This window comes from Physeter macrocephalus, chromosome 11 (genome assembly GCF_002837175.3).
Source record: "Physeter macrocephalus isolate SW-GA chromosome 11, ASM283717v5, whole genome shotgun sequence".
NCBI classification, from domain to species: Eukaryota; Metazoa; Chordata; class Mammalia; order Artiodactyla; family Physeteridae; genus Physeter; species Physeter macrocephalus.
Genome location: NC_041224.1, coordinates 20,001,585 through 20,025,152, shown reverse-complemented (window position 1 = coordinate 20,025,152; position 23,568 = coordinate 20,001,585). Strand labels below are relative to the sequence as shown.

The following is a 23,568-nucleotide window of genomic DNA, read 5'->3' as shown; positions in this document are numbered from 1 at the left end:
TAATCAGATCCCTTGTCTGCATTTTTAGCTTCAAGTGTATTCAAGCTTTTGTATGCAAATACCTTGTTTTCCCTTAATATACTTTAAATGCCTTAAGTTTAGTGTTGTGTTTTACATATAGGTGCTTAAATAGAAATTTTATTGGCTGACTGAATGCAGTTATATCCACATGAATGCGCCAATAGTCACTATCAACCAGTCATTCTTATTTGGGGCAACAAAATGCCCCATAATGGGTTGAAGTCAAAAGAGGAAAAAGGTCTCTGTGCTGAGTCTCTCATGGGGCATAAACTGTAGAAGATCTCTGCAAGTCTATATGAACACCCGTGAATATCCTTGTGCATCACACTTTGCTAGACGTGGTAGATCAATGCAGAACCAAGGGCAGGGCTTTGAGAGCAATCTGCCCCAGTGCAGGTCATGAGGGGGCGCATTGTCTATAGAGAATGGGATAATTACAATAGAACTGACTAAAAAAGGTGAGATTTTTATTATTACTGTGTACCTGAAATTCTAAATTTTGTTAAAAACTTTTGCTGACCTAAGGTCTAAAGAGTTGATTCAGTCACTGTGGAGCTTTACTAACATAGCATATTTGTAAACTTCAACTGAGCACAGTTTTCTTACTTTTCCTTTGATGAATATTGTCTTCTACATGAAACTTAATTCAGAGAACTCCCAGTTACATGCTTGGCTCCTGACAGCCGACTCAGCTGCATGCATTCATTTAGAGAACAAATGAATTCTGCTGAATCACGACTCCATAAGAATCTGGAGTTCCTTGTATGTGTTCAGGATCAACGGGTCTCCAACCCACATAGTACTACACGCATCTGTGTTAAAACAGTAGATTCAAAAGAAAGAACAATGGCACACTGTGGTTGTAAAGACAAAGAAAAAGAACCTGGGTTACTTCAATTCTATTATTGCAAAGTGCAAATCGTTCTCTGAACCTGGTCCTCACTCATTTGGCAATATTCCCTCATCTGTCTTTTCCCCCTTTTTTCAAAAACATATTGTCATTGCATCTTCCCTTTTTGTACGGTAATATTTGTTTTGTTTTTTATTTGTAATGTTTTTTTGCTGGTGTGATTATATCTATGAAGTTCAAAACAGGAAGGTTTTCAATGTCTGCTTCTTTTCTGGCCATTATTATTATTCATTTCCTTTTCTGAGTATGACTGAAAATAATGTTGTCTTGCAGAGGAGGCAGATGTTACAAAAAGGATCTACTCCAGATGTCAAATATCTTCAGTACACCACTGCCACGGCTATTTCAGAGTTGAACAGATATGACTTTGACTCCAAGGACAGATACATATAGTACATGTATGCAACCACATAAACAACCACAATGTGTGCTAAAATGTGACAAGAGATGTAGCTAAAATATCAGGAAATGTCTGAGACAACACAGGAGAATGAAAAGTAACTTCTAATCTGTAGGTAGGAAGCCAGAAATCTTTCTCAGAAATAATGTGAAATGGATAGTGTTTGTATTAGTAAAAATGATGAAGTAATGGCATTCCAGTTTAGGGGAAAACCACAGTCGAAGGCTCGGAGTAGGAAGGCGTGGGATGTAGACAGGGAAAGTGGCTCTCAACCCTCACTGTGCATCTGACTGACCTGAAGAACTTTTTAAAAAAATCCACCTGCCTGGGCCCCAGCGAGAGATTCTAAATCAGTTGGCCAAGGTGGGCTTTGACTTCAATACTTTTTTAAAAATCTCCCCAAGTAATGTTATTTTTAGTCATGTCTAAAATCCACTGGGCTATTAAAAAAACAATGGACATTAAGTGTTTGAGCTGTGTGATTGAAAGATCTTTCTTCCCGTATTAAAGAATTTGTACTTAATTTAGGAGCCAATAATCACTTAATTTCATTTTATTTTATTTTTAATTTTTATTTTATATTGAAGTATAGTTGATTAACAATGTTGTATTAGTTTCAGTTGTACAACAGAGTAATTCAGTTATACCTATACATGTATCTATCCTTTTTCAAATTCTTTTCCTATTTAGGTTATTACAGAATACTGAGCAGAGTTCCCTGTGCTCTACAGTAGGTCCTTGTTGGTTATCTATTTTCAACATAGCAGTGTGTACATGTCAATCCCAAACTCCCAATCTGTCCCTCCCTCTTTAAGAATACTTTTGATTTGGAAAATTATGTGAGTAATATGATGATTTTGTTATTCCCAGTAAATAGCTGTTCTTCACATGCTTTGGGACAGTTTTCATCTTGGGCATGTATTAACTATGGTTGTATTAACTAATTCTTCAGGATTATCCACAGCACAGTTCTAGAATGAAGGCAACAGACCACTGGCAAGTTGTAATTTTAGGTTGGAAAAGAGGCAACTGCAGGACAGTAAAACAACTTCTACATGAGGAAAAGCAACCAAAATAGGATGAGTAGAGAATGTGTAAAAAAAACACCCAGAAATAGAGTTACAGATGTAGAAAACAAACTTATGGTTACCAGGGTGTAAGGTAGGGGGAAGGGATAAATTGGAAGACTGGGATTGACATATGAACACTAGTATATATAAAATAGGTAACTTATAAGGACCTACTGTATAGCACAGGGAACTCTACTCAATACTCTGTAATGACCAATATGGGAAAAGAATCCAAAAAAGAGTGGATATATGTATATGTATAACTGACTCACTTTGCTGTACACCTGAAACTAACACAACATTGTAAATCAACTATACGCCAATAAAAATTAAAAAAACCAACACCCAGACTTTGCTTCACACAAGAATTATTGCTTGGAATTCTTGGCCACACCAAAAGATAGACAAATCCATTTGAGTTACTCTTTTTAAGAAAAAAGTGACCTACAATTCATGAAGCAAAGAGACACAGCCACAAACAGGAGTCATTTATTTTAATTAGATTGCAAGTTTGGCCAGGGCCCAGAGCCATTATATTGTGTTTTCCTATGGATAGGTTTGCCAAATCAAATACACGATACTTAGATAAATTTTAATTTCAAATAAATAATGAGTAATTTTTTAGCATAAATATGTCCCAGGAAGTATAGTTTTAAAAAATTACTCATTGTTTGTCTACCATTCAAATTTAACTGTTGTCCTGTAGATTTATTTGCTAAATCTGGCAACCCAGATTTATAACTGAAAGTAACCTGTGTTGAAACAATATTCAACACAAAATAAGGAGATTAGAGAATAATTTGTACTTAGAAGTATGAAAAAGAGAAAAGATTCCCTTCCCCTGGACAGTCAAAAGTGATCAAAGCTAAATATGGAAAGGTTGACCCAGTTGTATGAGCACGTCAATTTCCGCGAAGATCCACTGGAGACTCAAGGAAGGTTAAAGTTCAGTGTTTTTTCTTCCCCCCACTTTTAAAGAATGCTCCTGATTGCAGAGACTGTAGAGAAGCGTTACCCTTGCAGTTCCAGCTGACCGGTAACATCAGCATGACCTGGGACCTTGTTAGAAACACAGAGTCCCGGGCCTCTCCCCAGACCTGCTGAATCAGAACCTGCATTTTAACAAGATCCCTTGTGATTTGTATGCAAGTGTGAGAAATGCAGATTTCATTCTATAGTTTCCAAAAACATGCTCTAGAAGGTATAGAATCCATAGGCCCCCCCCCAGGGCTCAGGGAGTGTGTGAGCAAGGTTTCTTCCATCACAATGAAGAGAGACCTGTACTCTGAGTGATCCTGTTTGGGCTTCCAGGTAAAATTTCATTGGAACAAAGGGTCTATGGCTTAATTTTTTTTTAATTAAAAAAGAAAAGAAAATCTTGAGGAAACAATCCTCCAGTTCATTTCATTTTCCAAATGGGGAAACTAAGTAACAAAACATGGGACTGTGCCTGAGTCTTGTGCTGGGCAGTGACAGGACTGAGATGCTGTCAATGCCTCAGGATCCCAGCCTCTTTCCACCTCCTACTGTTTACTGAAGAAATACTAGAAGTTTCAGAACAACTGCTTGTCAAACGCCATCAGGCACCACAAGTGTCTTCTAGCGGGGCCTTGAATTTCAAAATTAACCCCTTGTCTTTCACATTCACGCCTAGTAACTGCCTTTCAAGGGTTCATCTAACCCATAAAAAGCACTATCCACTTTGCTCTCCGAGCTTGAAGACAGGTCTCCAGCTGCAGTTTTGTTTACACTACTAACGGAGGGTACCCTGCAGGTTTGTTTGTGGATATTCCAGCTAATTGTCTTGCCACAGACCATTGAGACAGATCTGGATGACTGTTCAGTTAATAGTTCTGAAGGAGTAATTAGGGAGAATACCTGATTTCACGGCCCACCCCAGTGCCAACATATCAGTGGGAACATTTACTTCTGAATTTGATTAATCGCATAAATAATTCTCAGAAAGGAAATTAGAGATCACCCACGCATTACACCCAGTCATGTTTAAAGGCGTGACACCCTGAATCTCTGTAATGAATTAACATTACAGTCTGGTTTGAATTTTTCAATTTTCAGCATATATCCTGCTCTGTTAGCACGAGACCCTGTGACCGCCATCAGTTTCTGTAACAATTTGAATTAGGCATTCTAAAAAGAACACAGATTTGGACATGTCTAAGCCTCAGGAAAAAAATATTAAATGCTGGGTTGTGACCTGTCCGTCATACTTCATGGCAGAGCCAGACATGATGCCCATTCTTTGTCCATTGGATAGATGTTTCATATTATAGCACCAACATTAAAGATTGTTCTATGAGAACTAAACATTCAGTCATTCTGTGGAAGTCACAGAACTGCTCCCTTTTTTCATTTATATAAGGAAATCTCTGAACAATTACAGATTGACCTAGGAAAACAACTTCAGTTAGGACTAATTTACATAGATTTCCTTTAAATTTAGGGATCCTAAAAGTTAGTGGAGGAAGGCAGGACGGACAATGATCAGGAGAACCACGACCCAGAGGAGTTTTTAAATAATTTTTCTCTCCAGTGTTCAAGTCAGTTATCTCAGGGAAGCAAGCATAAGGATCCTACAGTTTTAGAGGACAAATCCTCAGATATCATTTTACAGACAAGGAAACAAAGGCCCAGAGAAATCAAGTGATTTATTTAAGATCATATCATTGATTTGTGATATGTGAAAGCATTCTGGAAAGGAAGCAGAATTTTGGTAAATTTATGGCTCTGTTTGGTATTTTTAGGGCTAGAATTGAGATATCAAGGAATTGTAAAAGAATGTAAAATCAGACCAAATGTTTAAAACCCCAGTTGCATGACATTTATTAGATTTCATTGTAAATTTTAACATATTATTATGGGAAATACCCTCTATTTTCATCTGGTCAAAAACTCTAGGAGTAAATATAAAATTTTCAGTTTTGCACAAATAAAATAGGAGTCTTGAATAATTTTGTAGTTGGATTATACCTATTCTATCTTGTTCATCTTTAGAATGCTTATTTGAGCCCTTTATTAAGTCTTACCTCCATGTATCCCTTTCCCCTGAAATGGTTTTTATCTCCCATGTGGAAACCATGATTCATACCTTTCTTTGGTCATATTTCCTTCATCATGGCATCTAGCACCACGTTAGACATTTCAGGTGTTTTTAGTAAATAATTTGTGCATTCTCTTTGGCCCAATAATTTTATTCCCATCAGGTTAGCAGCAAAAGTATTCACTGTAACATTATTTATTTTATCAAAAAATCTGGAAAAAAATCTCAAAATCAAATTGACTGCATAAATCATATTGAGTTATAAGTAGTTTGCTCTACAGACACTTAAAATAATTTTGTAGAGGGATAGTTCATAAGTGTTTTCATGCTCTTAATTGGAAATAAAGGAGTCCATAAAACAGTATTCGCAATGATTTGATGTTTCTAGAAATGCATATAAGTGATGTACACTGATAGTTGAACCAAATTATGGGTGGGTGGTAGGATCTCTAGTGATTTTAAATCTTGTTGGGATATTTTTTTTTCTACAATGAGTAGTGGTAAATCAAAAGAAATTTTCTTTAAGCATATGCAGTTAATTCAGAAAATAAGTCTGTGCTGTGTTAACAGAGGAAGCTTCATTGTCCAATATTTTTGTATTTTCAATTTTGATAACCTCTGTGATGAATTCACAAAGAACATGATAAACATTATCAATAATCCTTCAATCTTTTCATCTAAGAGAATTATTAACTTAGTAATTCTGACTTATTAACAGAACCCTGAAGTTGTTGGTAATGTTATAGTTTAATATTGAAATAAAAATAGAGCCATGTTCACAAAATTCAGATAGGTTATACACGAACTACTGAATTTTAAGAACTAATTTCTGTAGTGGAGAGAATTAACTTTGGAAGTAGACAGATCTCATTTTAAATCTTGGATCTGCCATTTGCTAGCTTTTTAGGTTTGTGCGAAAGGTAAATGATTGAGTTGTACACATTAAATGAGAGAGTGTATGTAAATTACCTACTAACTGCATGAAATATTACAGATATTATGGAAATATTACGGTTAAGAGCTTAAAAAAATATAACTTTCACAAGCATCATCATCAACATTCTCATTAACGGTGCTCCTTTTTATTTTTTTTATTGGATAAATTTGAAGTTGTGTAAATTTAAGGCATACAGCATGTTACTTTGATACATTTATATATTGTAATATGGTTGCTGTTGTAATGACACTTATTGCATTACATACTTACAGTACAATATTATTTAATACCCATTACAAGCGTATACCCTTAAATACCATCAATCTTATCTCCCCACCCCCCATTGCCTGGTAACCACTGTTTTACTTTTTGTTACTCTTTTAGGTTTGACTTTTTTAGATTCCACACGTAAGTGATATCATACAGTACTTGTCTTTCTCTGACTTGTCTCGCTTAGCATAATGTGCTCAAGGTCCATCCATGTTGTCACAAATGGCAGGATGTCCTCCTTTCTCATGGCAGAATAATATCCCACTGTGTATATACCACTATATATACCACCTCTTCTTTATCTATTCATCCACCGATGGACATTCAGGTTGTTTCCATATCTTGGCTATTGTGAATAATGCTGCAATAAACATGGGAGTGCATTTATCTCTTCAAACTCCTGTTTTCATTTCCTTTGGGTATATACCAGAAGTGGAATTGCTGGATCATCTATTTTTAACTTTTTGAGGGACTTCCCTATTGTTTTCCCTAGTGGTTGGACTAATGTACACTCCCACCTACAGTGTCTAAGGATTCCCCCCCGTTCCATCACATTCTCGCTAGCACCTGCTGTCTGTTATCTTCTTGATGATAATCCGCACCCCTTTTTAATGGTCACCTGTAACACAGTGTCTTTATGTGCTGAGTTGTAAATTTGTGCTGCTTCACAGGGCTGTACTTGCCTGCTGGACCCACAGGCCAGGTGGGCCTTGGAAGGTGGGGCTTCAGAACAGACTTAGTGGTGCTGCTTCACTCAGAGAAAGACAAGGGCAGCTGTGCCCTAAGAAGCCCAGTTGTGAAGTAACTAAAACCAGAGTAGGGGTTATAAAGAGTGAGCCTATTGGCATTTTTCCCACAAACAGGAGTGACCATAAATTACAGGGTCCATCTCCCTAGAAACGATTAGTATATTTCCATTGGTGATGATTTTTAGTTCCAACAAAGACACTATTTTGCTCTTTAGTCCTCTCAGGTTTACCTTCTTCTCTTGGAAAGTAAAGATAGTTCAGTTTCACTTACATCATGGGACTTAATCAGCTAATAAATATAAAGCATTCTGACCACATAATGTTATACAGACAGTACATAATATTATTAGTAGGCAAGATGCAATGACCGTGATCGGTATTTTTCCAGAAGGTAGAGCTGATAGTCCTTCCTACCTGATGTGAAAACTCTTTTACAGCCATTAATCATGACAGTGGAGTGTAATTGGCAAATCTAGAAAGCTGCTAAATGTCTGTATATCTACACTGATATTTAACATTTTTCACATTGAAATGCTTTAGATAGAAATAAACTTCCTTTAATATTTATTGTTTTATTTACTCCAAAATTGCAAGCACTCTGATAAATGGAGTAATAGTTTCTAGTGTCACTGTGGCCGCGAAATGCCTTTTAGTGTCTTCTGCTGCTGGAACTTAATAATTCATTTTAGCACTTCTGTTTGTAAATCACAGAAGGTTTGTTTGATGGACCTAGTGCTATGGAGAAGTGTCAATACAAATAACCTGTATTTTAGGACCAGTGTCTACATGTGCAATTATTTACATAGGTTTGAGATTGTCTGCACCCTCTGATGTTGGATTCAGTTTTCAGGGCACGACATCTGTTAATTTTCAAACACAAAAGTCATCTATGGGAAGTCTTAGCTTAATATTAATGTGATCGATCTTTTAGTTTTTGTTTTGTTTTGTTTTGGGGGGAGGTTTTTTTTGCTAGGAAGTCTAGCACCAAATTTGAAGCAGACTTCTAAGAACTGTGTAGAATTTTATGGCCTTAAGTTTTTGAGTGAATTAATAAGTGAGATGAAGTGATATCATTATTAACTTCTAGGGAAGAGAAAGTGTCAGTGGCTATACATTAAGAAGACTTGTTTTTTATGACCGTTCACTTTTGCTTAGTTATATTTGGACACTTATGGAGTCTTTTAGACATAAATATGCATAAGGCATAAACCATGCCTTTGAGAAGCTCTCAGTCCTATGGGGGGAGGTATGGCCAAGGGACTGTCACCTGGGAGGCTCTGGTACGACCATAATGGAGAGTGCTTTGAGCATGTATAATGCCAACCGTGGCAGTAATGAGATCATTTAATATGTTACTAAGTTGAAATCAGAAGTTCATCTAAAATATTTGGCAAATATATTTTTCTTATGATATGACCATCGCCCTGGTGTTCACTATTTTGCATTTTCTGTTTCAGAGACGCCCAAGCAGATGGCCTGCGATGAAGTTTCGAAGAGGTTCTGGCCATCCTGCCTATGCTGAAGTTGAACCAGTTGGAGAGAAAGAAGGTTTTATTGTATCAGAGCAGTGCTAAAATTTCTAGGACAGAACAGCACCAGTGCTGGCTTACAGGTGTTAAGACTAAAAATTTGCCTATACCTTTAAGACACACACACACAGACACACACACAGAGACACACACACACACACACACACACACACACACACACACACACACACAGGAGCCCTAAGCTGCTGTAGTCAGAAGGAGATGAGATTTCTGGACAAGCCCAGCCCAGGAAGGGTAAAAAAAAAACACCCTGAAACTTATAGAGGATACCAATTGCCACTGAACATAGAACTCCCTAGTGGAATGACCTCTATAGTTTACTCAGCACATCTCCTGTGGACTTATCAGAAATATGACAAGATTACAATGCTGTTGGCTTAAGGTGCAGGGTTGCAAAGGGATCAAGACAAAAAATAATAAAGCTTTAGTTCACGAGGGATCTACACCTTGGTTCAAATATTCTTCTCTGATAACTGTGTTCCACAGCCTGAACCCATTCACTCAAAAGAGCAATGATGACTATTTCAGTTTGCTGAGAAAAGGAGCTGATGCAGGAGCAAAAACAAACACAAAATAAGAGGTTTTTCTGTCTTCTCACCAGACATGTGGCTAAAGGGTTTTGTTTTTCTGGTCTAGACCCACCTGTTCCAACAAGTTCATCACTTTACAGGATGAATCTTTTACCTGTCCTGGAGGTTCCGACTCCGCCTCCCCCTTCCTTGTTCTGGTTGCCCACTCTATGAGCAGTGACGGAATCGCAGCCTTTAGCTAAGTGTGAGGAAGGAGGGAGAGGCAAAGGAGGCTTCTGGTTCCCCTGCCTCAGAGTTCAACATCTGATTTGTTTTAAGAAGTATTGCCTCCACCGCCCACTGTGAAGTCCTATGAAGCCACAGTTGCTCTTGGCTGAAGGAAACAAAAGGAAACAATACTAAGAGTTCCTTAATCGTTTTTGAAGCAAAAATCTTAAGGGATTCTAAACACATGGGGTTTTTGTTTTCGCTTTTTACTTTTTGCCGTTTCAGTCCGAAAGGCCCATTTCATTGTCGATTCCAATCTAAGAAGCCATTCAAGGCAGCACATCCCTGGCGATAAAAAGAAGGAAAGAACCCTGCTGAATCATACAGTAATTTTCTTTAAAGCACATAGTAGTTACATAAATATATATATAAATATATTTTTGTTTATAACTAACACAAGGCAGGCTCTTGTGACTCAGAGTGCATTTTGTCATCAAGACAAAACAAATGCGAGATGCATTACTGCATACTTCCATAGAGTTGTAAAATAATCCTTAATATTAGAATATTTTTATGTCACTTAGCGGAAGTGGTTCAATTAGTTGCAGTGCCGACCATTTTCCTGCCTATTTGATCTGCTCTCCCATTCATATCAACCCCTTCCCTCCCTGGTGAAATAAAGCAGATGCAAAAAGCTCCTTAGATGGATCTGTCATTTGCCCCATAATCACAGTCCAGATTTTGAAACCTCCCCGTGAATGAAGACAGGAAAGTCATCCCTGGAGGAGGAAAGTGGTTAATATATATACTGAGCTCCTGAAGTTTAAATTCAGGTACTGTGTGTACAATTTCATCAACATCTCGACCCATGAAACTTACGTCTTGTGCCAAGAAGCTACTGGTTTCTGTAGGTTACCGTGTCCAACATTTGCAGATTCAGGTATCAAGAAGCAGAGATGTCTCGTAAGCAGCACTTTACTACCAACTTAGCATCTATACACGTGTCTACATCGAATGACATCAGTCCACTAACAGAGGATCATATTTTATCATCACAATTGTCTGATGTAAACTCATGCCATTTTCCATCAAGTATATTTTGCTTTACATTTTTAAGTACCTGATGAGGGTGATAATTTTTTCCTAACCTGCTTAGATAATAATTGCAAAAAAATTGACAAGCAAGGTGATTGAAGGATGTGATGACAATCTCTCTGCTATAGCTACATTCAGTTTATAGGAAATAACCCAACTTATTTCTTGTGGAGTAGGTTTGGTCAGTTAGCAATAACCAAATGACTTGCCAATGTAACTGGTGCAACGGGTACTCTACAAAGACATAAGGAACACATAGACGATTCCTTCTAGGATAAGATGATGCTTCTTTCACTGGCTTTTGTGTTAGGTGTGGCTTCCGATAGGGCATGATTGACAGTTATATAAGTCATGCATATATATATATATATATATATATATATATATCCAACTCCTTTTGCAATTCTTTGAAGTAGTAATGTTATCTTTATTCCTTTCGAAGCTCATCTTCCATTTTCGATTCAAAAACATCGACAATTCTGTAAAATAACATAAAACTCTGAATTGTTCAATGAACTAGAGCACCCAGTAATAGGGAAAACTTTTCAGAAGTAAAAAGGCTGCTGAAGTGTGGAAAAACTTCCGAACCAAACCCAAAGTTAAAGGTGGTAAGACGTTTCTGTTGTTTATGAATCTTTTAGTGGTAAGGAGAAAGGCTGGCTGAATCCCTTTTTTTCATGAAACTTTCATTCTACTCTGTATCTCTGGTTTGTTCTTTGTGCCCATTTACTGCAGAGGAAGAGCAGGCATACACAAAGTTTCTGGAAAGTCAGAATGGACTCTGATGCTTTGGACTTTACATATATTATATATTAGAAAGGGTGTATCTGTACATTACTTAATATATTATGAACATAGTAGAGAGAGAATAAAAATAATTTTACAAATTAAGAATAGCAAAGGAACACATACAATGTTCTGGAGAAATAGATAAATGGTGCTACAGAGGAAGTTAGTTATTTCATCTTAATTATTTGTAAAAGCATTTAGTGAACAGGTAAAGGTACTAAAAGTCAAGAAAAATATCTTAAGCCAACACTGGACCACAGTGTTGGTTTGTTTGTGACAGGTTTGGACTTCAAGATATACTAACAACTAGAAAACTAAAGATAAATAATAAAGTACAATCTATCCCCCATTATTATTTGAGTTTGAGATACCTAGGGCAGTTGCTCATCTCTCTCACAGGGAGCTTCTAGAATGTGCTGTCCAATATTATACCCATTAGCCAAGTGTAGCACTTTAAATTAATTAAAATTCAATAAAAATAAAAATTCAGTTATTCAGTCACACTAGCCCTATTTCAAGCACCCAGTAGTTACATGTGGTTCCTGGCTACCATATTGGACAGCACAGAACACTCCTGTCATTGCAGAAAATTCTACTAACACTGCTGTAGAGGTCTTGCCTTTTAACACTCTCCCCTTGAAGAAAAGGAGGAAGAGAAGAAATAGATTTGATAGTTCCTGGGCCTATCTAAGTGTTTTTGCTCGCAGAGAGGCAGCATAGAGTAATGAAAAGAATCCCAGCTGCCACAGCTTTGAGTCTCCACTATGTTATCTTGGGAAAATCACTTTAACCGCCATGAGTCTCAATCTGCAAGTTTGGAAAATAAAAACATTTTTGTCCTGTCTTCCTTGCAAGATTATTATTATGTAGATTGACTAAAGGTATAGACTTTTAAAACTTTATGTCAACAGAACCCATATAAAGCACATCTGTTGGTCCAGTACCAGCACAGATTTGTATTCCAAGGGAAAAAAGTCCATCAATCCTAAAAGCATTCAATCAAATCAATACAGTTCTTGAGAAAATGCCAAAGGAGAATCCACTCAAACCACACAGAACTGCTTAAATTCTTTTTTTCCCATATTTATATTTCCTCTTAATATTTCCTCTGCATGACATCAGCCTCAACTATCCCTCCTCTCCCACAACAAAGTCCTGTGTGCATCCTTCCTCTGGCTCAGCTCTTTATTGTACAGAGCCACTGAGCCTCTCTAGTTTCTTCTAATTTCCCAGCAAAGGGAAGCTCAGGAGCTGACCAGCAGGCTTCTCTTTAGAAGAAAAATACCTCAAACAAATAATTTCAAATATGTGTTTTATCCCTGTAACACAAATGTAAGGGGCTGTCACATTAAAATATAAAAATACGTGGAACTTAATTTTAAATGTAAAAATGTAAAAATTTGCAAATGCACACTATATGAAAGGAATAAAATAAATTTAAACGTTGCTAATATGTAGATAATATATATTCTCAGATTAGTATGATTTATTAGTTTTGGCAAAAAATTCTTATGTTATTTCCTCATTCTGAGGGAGTATAAATTTGGTAATGCCCTTAGTGTCTATAGCCCAGGGCCAAAAAAAAAGTTTTGCTGGAACCCATGCCTTGGTTGAAGACACTTCTATGATAAGAAATTGATATTTAAGTAAGACTAACTGAAAAATAGATGCTATGGTTAAGGCTTCTTCCTCCTATGAAATGTTATTTTGCTTTGTATTTCTTCCAGAATTTTTTAGATATTTTATTATGATGTGTTTTATTAATTCCCAAAGATTGCTCTTGTTTTCACTTTCCCAGCCTCCAGCTTTCAGCATCAGCATCTATATGCCAGAATCACTGGAGGTCATCTAATCCGACCTCTTCATTTACAGATCAGAAAAATTGAGGCCCAGAGAGATATAGTAATTTTCCCAGCGTCAGAACTGGGTCTTGAACTTAAAACTCCTGACTGGTTGTTTTTGTTCCAGTTCCCTTTGCCTACACCCCTTCATCAGCATTTAAGGCCAACCAAGCAGCTTAGATGGCACACTCTACCTAAAAACAAATTTTATTTGCTATACTGACTCTCTGTTCTGTCTTTAATAGAGAACATTGGACCAATATTCCTCCATCATGTGGCTGTCTTAAGAATGGTACCATTTTATAACAGCCAGGAATTTCAAGTTCTGGCTATTTCGGAGTCTTTATTTGGTTTTGCATGTCCCTTTCTTTCACTCCTACCTGTGGCCATCTAAGTTAGCAATACTATCTTGTGCCATATAAAGTTGTACCGCCTTTGTTTCATTTCTTCCCAGATGTACCTGAAAACTAGTAATCTTCATAGCAGGTTTTCTTACTAAATTATCATAATTCATTTGAACCTAAGAAGCTTTTTTGAGCAAATATTATGAGGTCTGTGGCATGATGTATTATATACTCCTATTTCCTTGTGTTTGTAGAGCATAGAGCGCTTTATATTTTACAGAGCACTTTGATCCATTTCTTTATCTGTTCATTCATTCAACCAGCCAATTCACTTAAATATTTGTTGAGCACCTACCGGAACCAAGTTCCTGTGCTAGATCTTGTGATATACAGTGATAAATACAAACAATAAGAGATCAGGCATGTCTGCTGATAATTGTAATATGGTGAAATCCTCAAACACAACTTTGCAAATTGATAGGATCACTATTACTCTATCCAATTTCCAGTTCCAATTTCTATTCTTCTTAGATAGGGAACTCTCAAGTATTGGCCTAAGGAACGTTTCTGAAATATGATACATCACGGCCCATCTCTGCTGTTTGCTCTGTTTCAAAGGATGTGTTCATTTCATTTATAAGAGGAACAGTTACTCATCCAAAATTGTCCCAGACCCAGGAGGACTTTCTAGGTCACTTAAATTCTTCCTGATCAGGCGTTATAACAGTTCACTATCTTACTCTAATATTTCTGTTGTGGCTTTGTGAATTACCAGCATCATCGCTTCAGGGTCTTCCAGAAGCACCAGTAGATCAAAGAAACATTTGCACTTTAGGTGTGTGTGGTTGTTTGTCATTCATTAGACTGTCTCAGGTTTTCTCAACCTCAGCACTGTTGACATTTTGGGCCCCCTAATTCTCAATGGGGGATGGGCTGGTGGGAGTGGTCCCTTGCATTGTAGGGCGTCTAGCAGCTTACGGGCTTCTGCTGACTACATGCCAGTAGCTCACATACACACACACACCCCAGCTGTGAAAACGAAAGATGTCTCCAGACAATGTCCCAGAGGACATTGCCAAATGTCCTCTGGGGTGAGATTGGGAAAACTACTGAATTATCTAATGAATAAAATATATCAGGAGGAAAAAAGAAACGTTTCTCTTTCTCTTGTCACTTAATGTTCATTATAGATAGGTTTTTTATTAATAATAAGACTTGGCATCAGAAACTCTTTGAATTAGAAGGGACTATTAGAAGGGACTATAAAAGTCACTAGTTCAACCACAACCCAAAATCATCTTTATCTATTTCTCCATCTCTCAGTTTTACAAATGTATTGAGAAATCAGAAGATTGGTTATCTCTGGAACTTAGAAATTTACTTCTCATAGCGAGAGATAAGGCTGTCTGGTGCTTTTACTTTGCCCTGAAATAGCTGCTGCAATGATTTTTGCTTCAGTTGGGGACTTGGTGTCATACAACTTCAGTATCTCAGAGACTTGGAGGAGTTTTCTTTTGGTTATTTCACATGTCTACAGATCTTGCTCCATCATCCTGCTTTCAAAATGTGCATAGAGGTTGATGTTTGGTACATCTAATTTTAAGTATATCTGCATGAGCTTTCTATTTCTCTTTTTTTCTTGAGTTTTCTGTCTCTGATATTGATTTTGTATTGCCCCTCTTTGGGAAAAAAATTTGACTGTCCCAAGTGATCAAAAGTTGGAAATGTCCAAATGTCTAAATATGTCAAAAGCCAAAGTTCCTGCTGATTTAATGTGCCTTATTTCTGCTTTCCTGTAATTTCCTATAAATAACCCTGTGTTTGTACTTGTGTCTGTGCTGCACCAATTGGAAAACTTGGTGAAGTTATAAAAGACAACCCCTTAAGAGTATCTTAGAAGTAACAACAAACCCCCAACTGGAATACAGGTCTCCCTCTACTCCTTTGCTAAAACACCAACCCAGACTTTGGAAACATTCTTAATTATTTGCTAGAAGTTGCTAATATGCACACACGACTGACTAAAAGCCTTGATTAGGAAGTCCAAGGCTATAAAATATTGACAAGCACATCCAGAGTGACCTCTCCCAAGACCATCACAGAAATCAGAAAACTCCAGCCGAGGAGATCCTCAAGTGTGTATATGAATTCCTTCTCTACCACTGTCATACCAGACACTACGGTAACACTTAAGGCTTTGATTAAGTTGATCTTCCAATTTCAACTTAAACTGCAACGTATCTGCCTAATTACTGCCTGACGTACCTTTTAAACCATCCAGTTCCCAGTGCTCTCACAATAATTGTTGCAAAGCAGTAAGATGATAATTGTTCAAGGAAAATAGCCTAAATTCTTGAATCGATTCTCCATAACAAAGTTATGGAACCCGTCATCATTGGCTTTTCAGTGTTAATTCTTGTTAATTTCCATATCACTGTCCACACTGAAAGAGTCTATGTTCCTTTAAATCCAGAATAAAAAGCTGGAAAAAATTAATGCAAATCATATGCTGGTGCTCATCTTTTTCTAATTTCCAAGATTTATTAACATTTGAGAATTACTTTAATAAAAGAAGCCTCTCCTAATGGACTAAAGTAAAACATTTTGCCTTGGCAGATAGTGATATATTCATTTGGATTCCAGTTGAAAAACCTCCGTGACTTCTCTCATTACCACTGGAGTACTGATTTTTTTTTTTTTTAATTCTGTCTCTTCCCTAGCATTACAAATATATATATATATATATATTCATGACCAAAATATCACTTACTAATCATGCAGCTGTAAACCTTTTGTGCCTATCAACTAGATACATAGCATGAAACTAATTTTAGACGTTTGTTATGTGGGAAGAGGTATCGCAGTGGGTGGATGGGAATGCTTCATGGGAAAAGTAAAGATCAAAATATGCTATCAAGCAGAATTTTCAACTTCTTCAGAGCAACGTGCAAATAAATATTCAGTGAAGACCACCTCAAATTTAAGTCGTCCAGACATGGAGACACTGGGGCACAGATCCTGTGAGTTATGCTAAGAAACATGTGGCATCCAGAAGGTAAAGGTGTCCTCATTTAAGCTAAAACTCAGCCATCATCCACCTGTACCTCGTCTAGGGCACCAATCCTAAAATCATTAAGGCTTTTGCTCTAGGGAATTGGGTTACTTATGTGCAAGTAATGACCCAAAAGAGACTTTTTGCTTATCCCCCTCTGACTTACAAGGCATGACCATGTTCTCTGAATCCCTTATACCAGAGACCATGAGACAGCCAACCGCACACAGGAAATAAAATACAATAAAAAATATAAATAATTTTCCTGAGGAAAAGATAAGAAAGGGTACTGTATTCTATAGACCCAGAGCTGGATCTCTGTGAAGTTTAACCATCTTGGGACCCAGACTCCATCCTATTGTCTAGACTTTGTGGTCATGCCTAAGCAACCATTTTAAAGCTAGTTTGAACAAAAATATGCTCGAGTGTTATCGTTTTAGCAGGGAAACAAAAACTCATGTGAAGTGTCTTCCACCAGGCTACTCTGAAAATACCATCAAGTGAAATCAGAGCTTCCCTTGCTGAAAAATGTTAAAATCATTTTAGGGAAATGAATTAAGTTTCTTTAGACACAAACACTTTGTGTTTTTTAGAGCTAAATCTCAGGGCCCTAGCTGAGAAGGGGGAAGTCTTTTCATTGGTTGGTCAAAACAAATCTCTCATTTGCCTCATTTGAGGCATTTGGACAGTGCCTGGGAAGTACATTATTTTCAGGGGGAAAAAGAAACAGCCTTTTTTTTTGCATGCCAGCTGGGATCATGGGAACTTCCAGTGCCAGGAATTTACTACTGTTTCTGGTAATTCTGCCTGTAGTCATTTGAAACGTTGCAGGGTGAAAGGAGGAGAAGCCGGACACCCGGAGGGCTGTCTGTGTTTCACGCCAGTTGGACCAGCGCAGAGAATATTTGTAAATGCATTTCGAAGTGGATATAATTGTAGCCTTTGTCAGAATCACAAAGCTCTCTGTGGAGCCGCTGAAAGAGAACACTGGGGGGAAAATCCGACCCTCGACACCCAGTCAGCCGCAAACAAAAGGAAAGACGGTGGGTGAGCCCATCACATTGCGAGTTTATTTCTGTTTTCCACAGCCCTGGACTTCAAATCAAGGACATGTCTGCCAGGTGAAGGTTAATTTTGCTGAGGTTTTCCAAAACTTCATTTAATCCTTGGAAAACTGAGCATTTTGAATTTACTCCAGTCCTCCGGGCATCATTCCTATTTCCTTTGCCATGTCAATGAGACATCGGAGACCACATTTTGTCATGGTAAAATAATGTTCGCATACTTCATGATGACCTCATGCTTGACATACCTGAACCTGCAAATGTAAAAACGCTTGTATCTGAATTTGCACTGATGGTGTCTGATAGCCGAAGACCTTTACTGGAATCCTCTGTTTAAGTTCAATAATTCAGATGCTACATACTTCTGCAAGCTTCTTGATTATTTTCACTGTAAGATTAATTATCTAAGTTTGAATGTATTTCCTTACAGTCTATTAATTTGCCATCTATCTTTTACCTGGGGATCATTATGATTGCAATAATTCATTAAAGTTCTCCTCACACAGCTTCTTAAACCAAGTTTTTCTGCATTTCTTCTGCTTACAGTATGTGGGGAATCTTGTTTTGTTCTGTTTTATTTCCTAGTAATAATTTTGTAAGAAAGCCAGTGTATCAACTGCCATGGTGACACAATTCATCTTTTAAGGTCTGGAAGCTGGTGGTGACCAAATGCTATGTGAGTTCTCTCTGTCAATTGCGATTTTCAGAATTAAATCATGTTTTCTTTCACTTTCAGTTGGAGTTAACACGTTTGGGACTTTTAGAAGGGGGAGAAGGGAGCAATTTGCGTAATACTGCTGTCATATTTGACTACATATTAAAAACAATAAATGATCATTCTGTTTTAATTTCTTAACCATGTTTACCCGTGTCTTTCAATGTATTTTTGTTTCCTTTCCACCATTAGCTTTTGAAACATTTTACCTATTGTGGAAGAAAATCTACCTGCGGTGTCCAGAGCCGCAGGCTAATGACAGGGTAGAAAATCCTTTTGTTTCTAAATGTGCCCAAGTGTGGGACCGATACCAACTAGAGTGAACTGTAGAAAACGGAGGACCTGGAATGTCACAGCAACTAGGTGGAGACTTGGTCTCCACTCACAACCCACAGAGCCCAAATGTCGTGTCCTTCTGGACCAGACAGGTGGGATCTGAGCTGCCAGTGTAAATCCTCATACGGGAATAAGTCAAGGGGCTGCAGTTCAGCTCCTGCCTCTGTCACTAGTCTTGGTTCACGAACCTCCGTGTCTTTCCAAATGAGTTGCTGAAGGTTCTCTCTTATTCCATCCCCTTTTCCCAAACTGGAAAGGATTGTATGTCTTTCTCAGCTAATTTAAGTAGAATGTCTGAAGTGAGATGCTTTGAAGTCCAAATATTCTTTCCCTGTTTCTTGATCCACCACTCTCAGGCTATCCTTTTAACAACTCCAAGTACCCACAGGCCCGAACCCCGGAACCAGGAAGCAAGTGCCAGAAGGTGCAGGGAATCCCAGCCAGTGGCGCTGGTTGAGCAATTGCTCTGTGCGATTCAAGAGTGATTTTAAAAATCTTACCTCTGTATGGATCTTTTGGACTGTGCTGATTAAACTTTGATATCACGGAGTAAATTCAGAACTGCGATTATTTTAAATGGTGTAAATTGTTTTATGATGCCCAAAGGGAAAAGTTATTAATGCAAATCATGCAACTTTCCCTAACAGTACAAAAACATTAAGGCCAGTGCTTTTAATGTGTACCATTTCTTTAATAATGCAGTGGAAAAGTTAAGGAAAAAAAGCTAATGACAATCATAAAACTTTTAAATTAGCTGTAGATCTATCTCCTATAAATTCAGGTCTTCTCCTCACAGGTCCTCTATTCCAAACCACTATGTTCAGAATCAGAGCCTTCTGACATGGAGTTAGGAATTTTTTTCTCCCTCAGTTTATTTTAACTAACATTCATTGAATGTCTATCCTGTGCTATGCAGTTGCTTGACTCCAGGGCTACACAAACAAAAAAGAGAAAGTCCTTGTTTTCAATTAGCCTATAGTACAGTAGGGGAGACAAACGTTTAAACAAATATGGCAGGTCAAGGACGATAGGCCCGAGGATAGAAATATTTACACAGTACAGTGCAGTTACAGAGGAGGAGCGAGTCAGTTCTGTATGGAAAGGGTCAGGACAGCCTTCATGGAGCAAGGGATATTTGAACATGATCTTGGCAGGTGAGTAGGCCTTCAGCAGGGGACAATACAGGCAGCCCAAGGTTGGGGTGCTAATGAGCAAACGGACCGGCCAGGGTAGAGGAGCAAGGAGAGGAAGGCTGGAGAGTAAAGCCCTTGATGACACGCACAGGCCTTCAGGGTATGACTTCAAAGCAGTAGATGCACTTGAAAGTTTTGCAGTAGAGGGGCCGTGGAAACCACCCCGCTTTAGAAAGATGACCCAGTAGGCAAAGCAATGGATGAACTGCAGGGGAGACATAGCTGGACACCATTCTGGAGACAACTACTCATGTCTGGCTACTGTTCCATGACTACTATTCCTCCTTAGTTCTCAGATCGTGGCCTCCCTTTAGTCAGTCCTCTACTAATAAAATCCAATGTTAACGAATTTGTTGTCTGGACCCATGCCAAGGTCCTAGGTGAGTTGAGACCCTTTGACCCCTTTTCTCTGCCGAGGAGGTTCTTTTTCTGCTTGGATTCGCACAGCCGATAACAAAACTGATGCTGAGACTGGAACAGCACAAGCTTTATTCAATGGCCAAAGAGTGGAGAAGCTGGAACTTAGTTCACAAACCGACTTCTCAACTTGACTAGGGCTGAGGCACTATATGTATAAGAGGGTCAAAGTAAAAGGGAAGGAATTGAGTAAAGAGAGGGAGGAATGAATATTCATGACTGATCCAAGAACAGGGGTGTAGCTGGGACTGGGAACCAAGGCAACACTCCATTTCAGGAGTCATAAATCTCTCAGAATGGGGAGAGGATAAGACCCACTTAGATGATGGAGAGAAAATGAGACTTGCAGAAAGAATGGGCTCTTCCGGCTGTTGTCATAGCAACCATCAACTGTCATGGCACAGGTGAGCGAGTCATTTAACATGCTAATGTATTACAGTGAGCATAGAATGAGTCTCAAGGTCTACTGGAGGTCAGGTTCACGAAGCCGACTGGCCTTGTGACTGGTACTCGCAAATGTAGAAGCACAGAAACCAGCAACAGTTTTGTGATACTCCTTAGGCCTACCATCTACATACAAGTCTAAATGTAGGGCGTTTATAGTTTTGGGAAATTTCAAAAATGTGTCAAAGAGAGAAAACCAATGAGAGTCCCATCGCGTTTGCAACTTGAGGCCATGTAGGAAGCCCAGCCTCCACCTAGTGAAGGGCCTATTATTTTCTGAGAGTTGTTATAATTTTAAAGACACAGTGAAATGCACTTGGCCTCCCAGAGTAAATGCACTTCACAAATGCCAGCACCTCCTGATAAATGTTAATTGACCCCTTTCAAATGTGCATTCCTCTCATTGGCTGCAATAAACTTTACTCAGGGTTTTGAACTTCTCCCAGATATTCTCCTGACATTTTTTTCGGTGAACTTTACAGACATTTTGGGGTTGCAGGGTAACAATGGGGTATTTTTCTCCCCAGACTTCTTTGTACAATTGCAATTTAGATTTCCTCCCAAAAGGATCCACTGTGGCATGAGCCTTGATAGAGTGGGAAGCAAATTCCTCCTGCTGCAGTTTGGCTGTAAGCCTGGAGGATGGGACGCATAAAGTATTCTAAATGCCATAGAACCTTGCATCTTATTTTGTTCTAGAATGTTTTAACTCTGCATCAGGATGCCTTGAAGTGAGATCCTGAATAAGCAAAAAACGCATGGCCAAAAAGAGATATGCGACTTGCGAAAAACGAAGCATCCCTTTTGTAAAACGGTGTCGTTTCGAATTTACTTAGATGTCATTTTACTGAGGAAATGTATGTTGTTTGAAGAAGACCAGATCTCAGTGGGTTAAATGGTAGTAAAGCAAACAAGAAAGGAGCACGTGGTTAGAGACAAAAGTGAACATGAGGGCATCAATATCACAGGAGACTCCCCAGCGGCAAGGATGGCAGATGGGAAGTGCGTGGGGGGGGGGGGCATGTGGATTTTCTATTGTTTTACTTTATGCCCTGATATGAAGCTTTACTGAGGCACGGGGGTGGGAGTTCATTGACTTCAGACAGATTGCCGCAGTCATTTTGATCTCCTTGACAGAAAACGACAACTGATAACTGACCTGGCAGTCAAGGCGCAGAGACATTGAAAACATCAGTTCCTGCTAAAACGGGAAGGAAGGTCCACTGGTGATTGCTTTTTGCCCTTCCGATAAATGTCAGACCAGGATCACCCTACGATCAAGGGCTCACGGATGGGCATCTGCTGTCAAGTTTACATATGTCAGTTTCCTGAGCTCATTTTTCTCTCTCTGCCAATAATATGAGCTATCAGGCCATCTGATACCTATGCACGTAGCAATCAAGGGGACAAACTCTGTGACATCGCCCAGCTGACCTCTCAAAGCCCAGATTTCTTCATCTATAAAACGACGCTTCAGATAGTACCTCCTTCCTAGGATTATTGTGACAAATAAATAAGCTAAAATATTTAGCTCTATGTTATATTCATAACGCCCAATAAAATTATGCTATCACATTGCCTACGAAAGATGTGTTGATTTGGGCACAAAAATGTTTTCTTAGTCCTTAAGATAAATTTAAGGCAAAGAAGCAGAGAGGTGCAATTAACTGCAAGAGCAGATTGGAAAATAAGCAGCTCAAACTGGAAACTGCACGGGAGGAAAGCTGCTTCCCTTAGACTCTTATTTCATTCTCTCTGCAAGTCTCATTTTTCTCTCTACCATCTACACTGATCTTAGCCTCTCCCCATTCTGACAGAGTTATCAGAGTGAAAAAGAGGGAGCTTTAAACCTTAGTGGTGAAAAATTTAAAAATTAACTTTAAAAAAATTTTAAATAATTTAATTAAATAAAAAATTAAACACAACAATAACACTATATGTTACTAACATTTGGTTATATAATTTACAGAGATGCCAGCTCTTTTTTGACTTTATTCATTTGTTTATGATTTCACAGAAAAATCAAGTAAGCCTTCTGAGTGTTATTTTAATCCAGTTTCCCACACAAAGACCACCACTGCTCAGGAAGCAACTCAAAGCAGAGGTCTCTGTAATGTGACAGTAGGCTCACCCGGGTCCAGCAAACAAAACACATGCATCAGCAGATCCCCCAACTCAAGAAGTGGATTTTCATTTGCTGTGTATTTTATTTAGACGATTCATTCAATGAATGTTTGCTGATCATCTGCCAAAGCCAAGTACTGTTTTATGTGCCAGAAATTCAATGATTTATTTATTTCACAAATACTTATATACTGTTTTTCTTATGCCAGGCACTGATCTAAACACTTGACAGATATTAAATTATTGAATTTCCTTATTACCCCTCTTAGCAGCTGCTATTTCTGTCTCCACGTGCCATAGACTGAATGTTTTCATCCCCCCCCAAAATTCGCAGGTTGAAACCTAATCCCCAGTGGGATGGTACTAAGAGGTGGGGGCTTTTGGAAGGGATTAGGTTGGAGGGTGGAGCCCTCATGAGTGGGATTAGTGCCCTTATGAAAGAGACTCCAGAA

The 23,568-nt window shown here is 38.3% G+C and overlaps 1 protein-coding gene across 1 annotated transcript in view; it reads left to right on the top strand.

The window, feature by feature from the left end:
* PLXDC2 (plexin domain containing 2) overlaps positions 1-11,156 on the top strand; it is a 406,618-nt gene extending 395,462 nt beyond the window's left edge. The window contains exon 14 of the mRNA XM_007108130.4: positions 8,873-11,156. Within this exon, the coding sequence (XP_007108192.1) occupies positions 8,873-8,989 (117 nt within the window). The 3' untranslated portion in view covers positions 8,990-11,156. The remainder of the gene's footprint in view (positions 1-8,872) is intronic.
* The last annotated feature ends 12,412 nt before the right edge of the window (positions 11,157-23,568 follow it).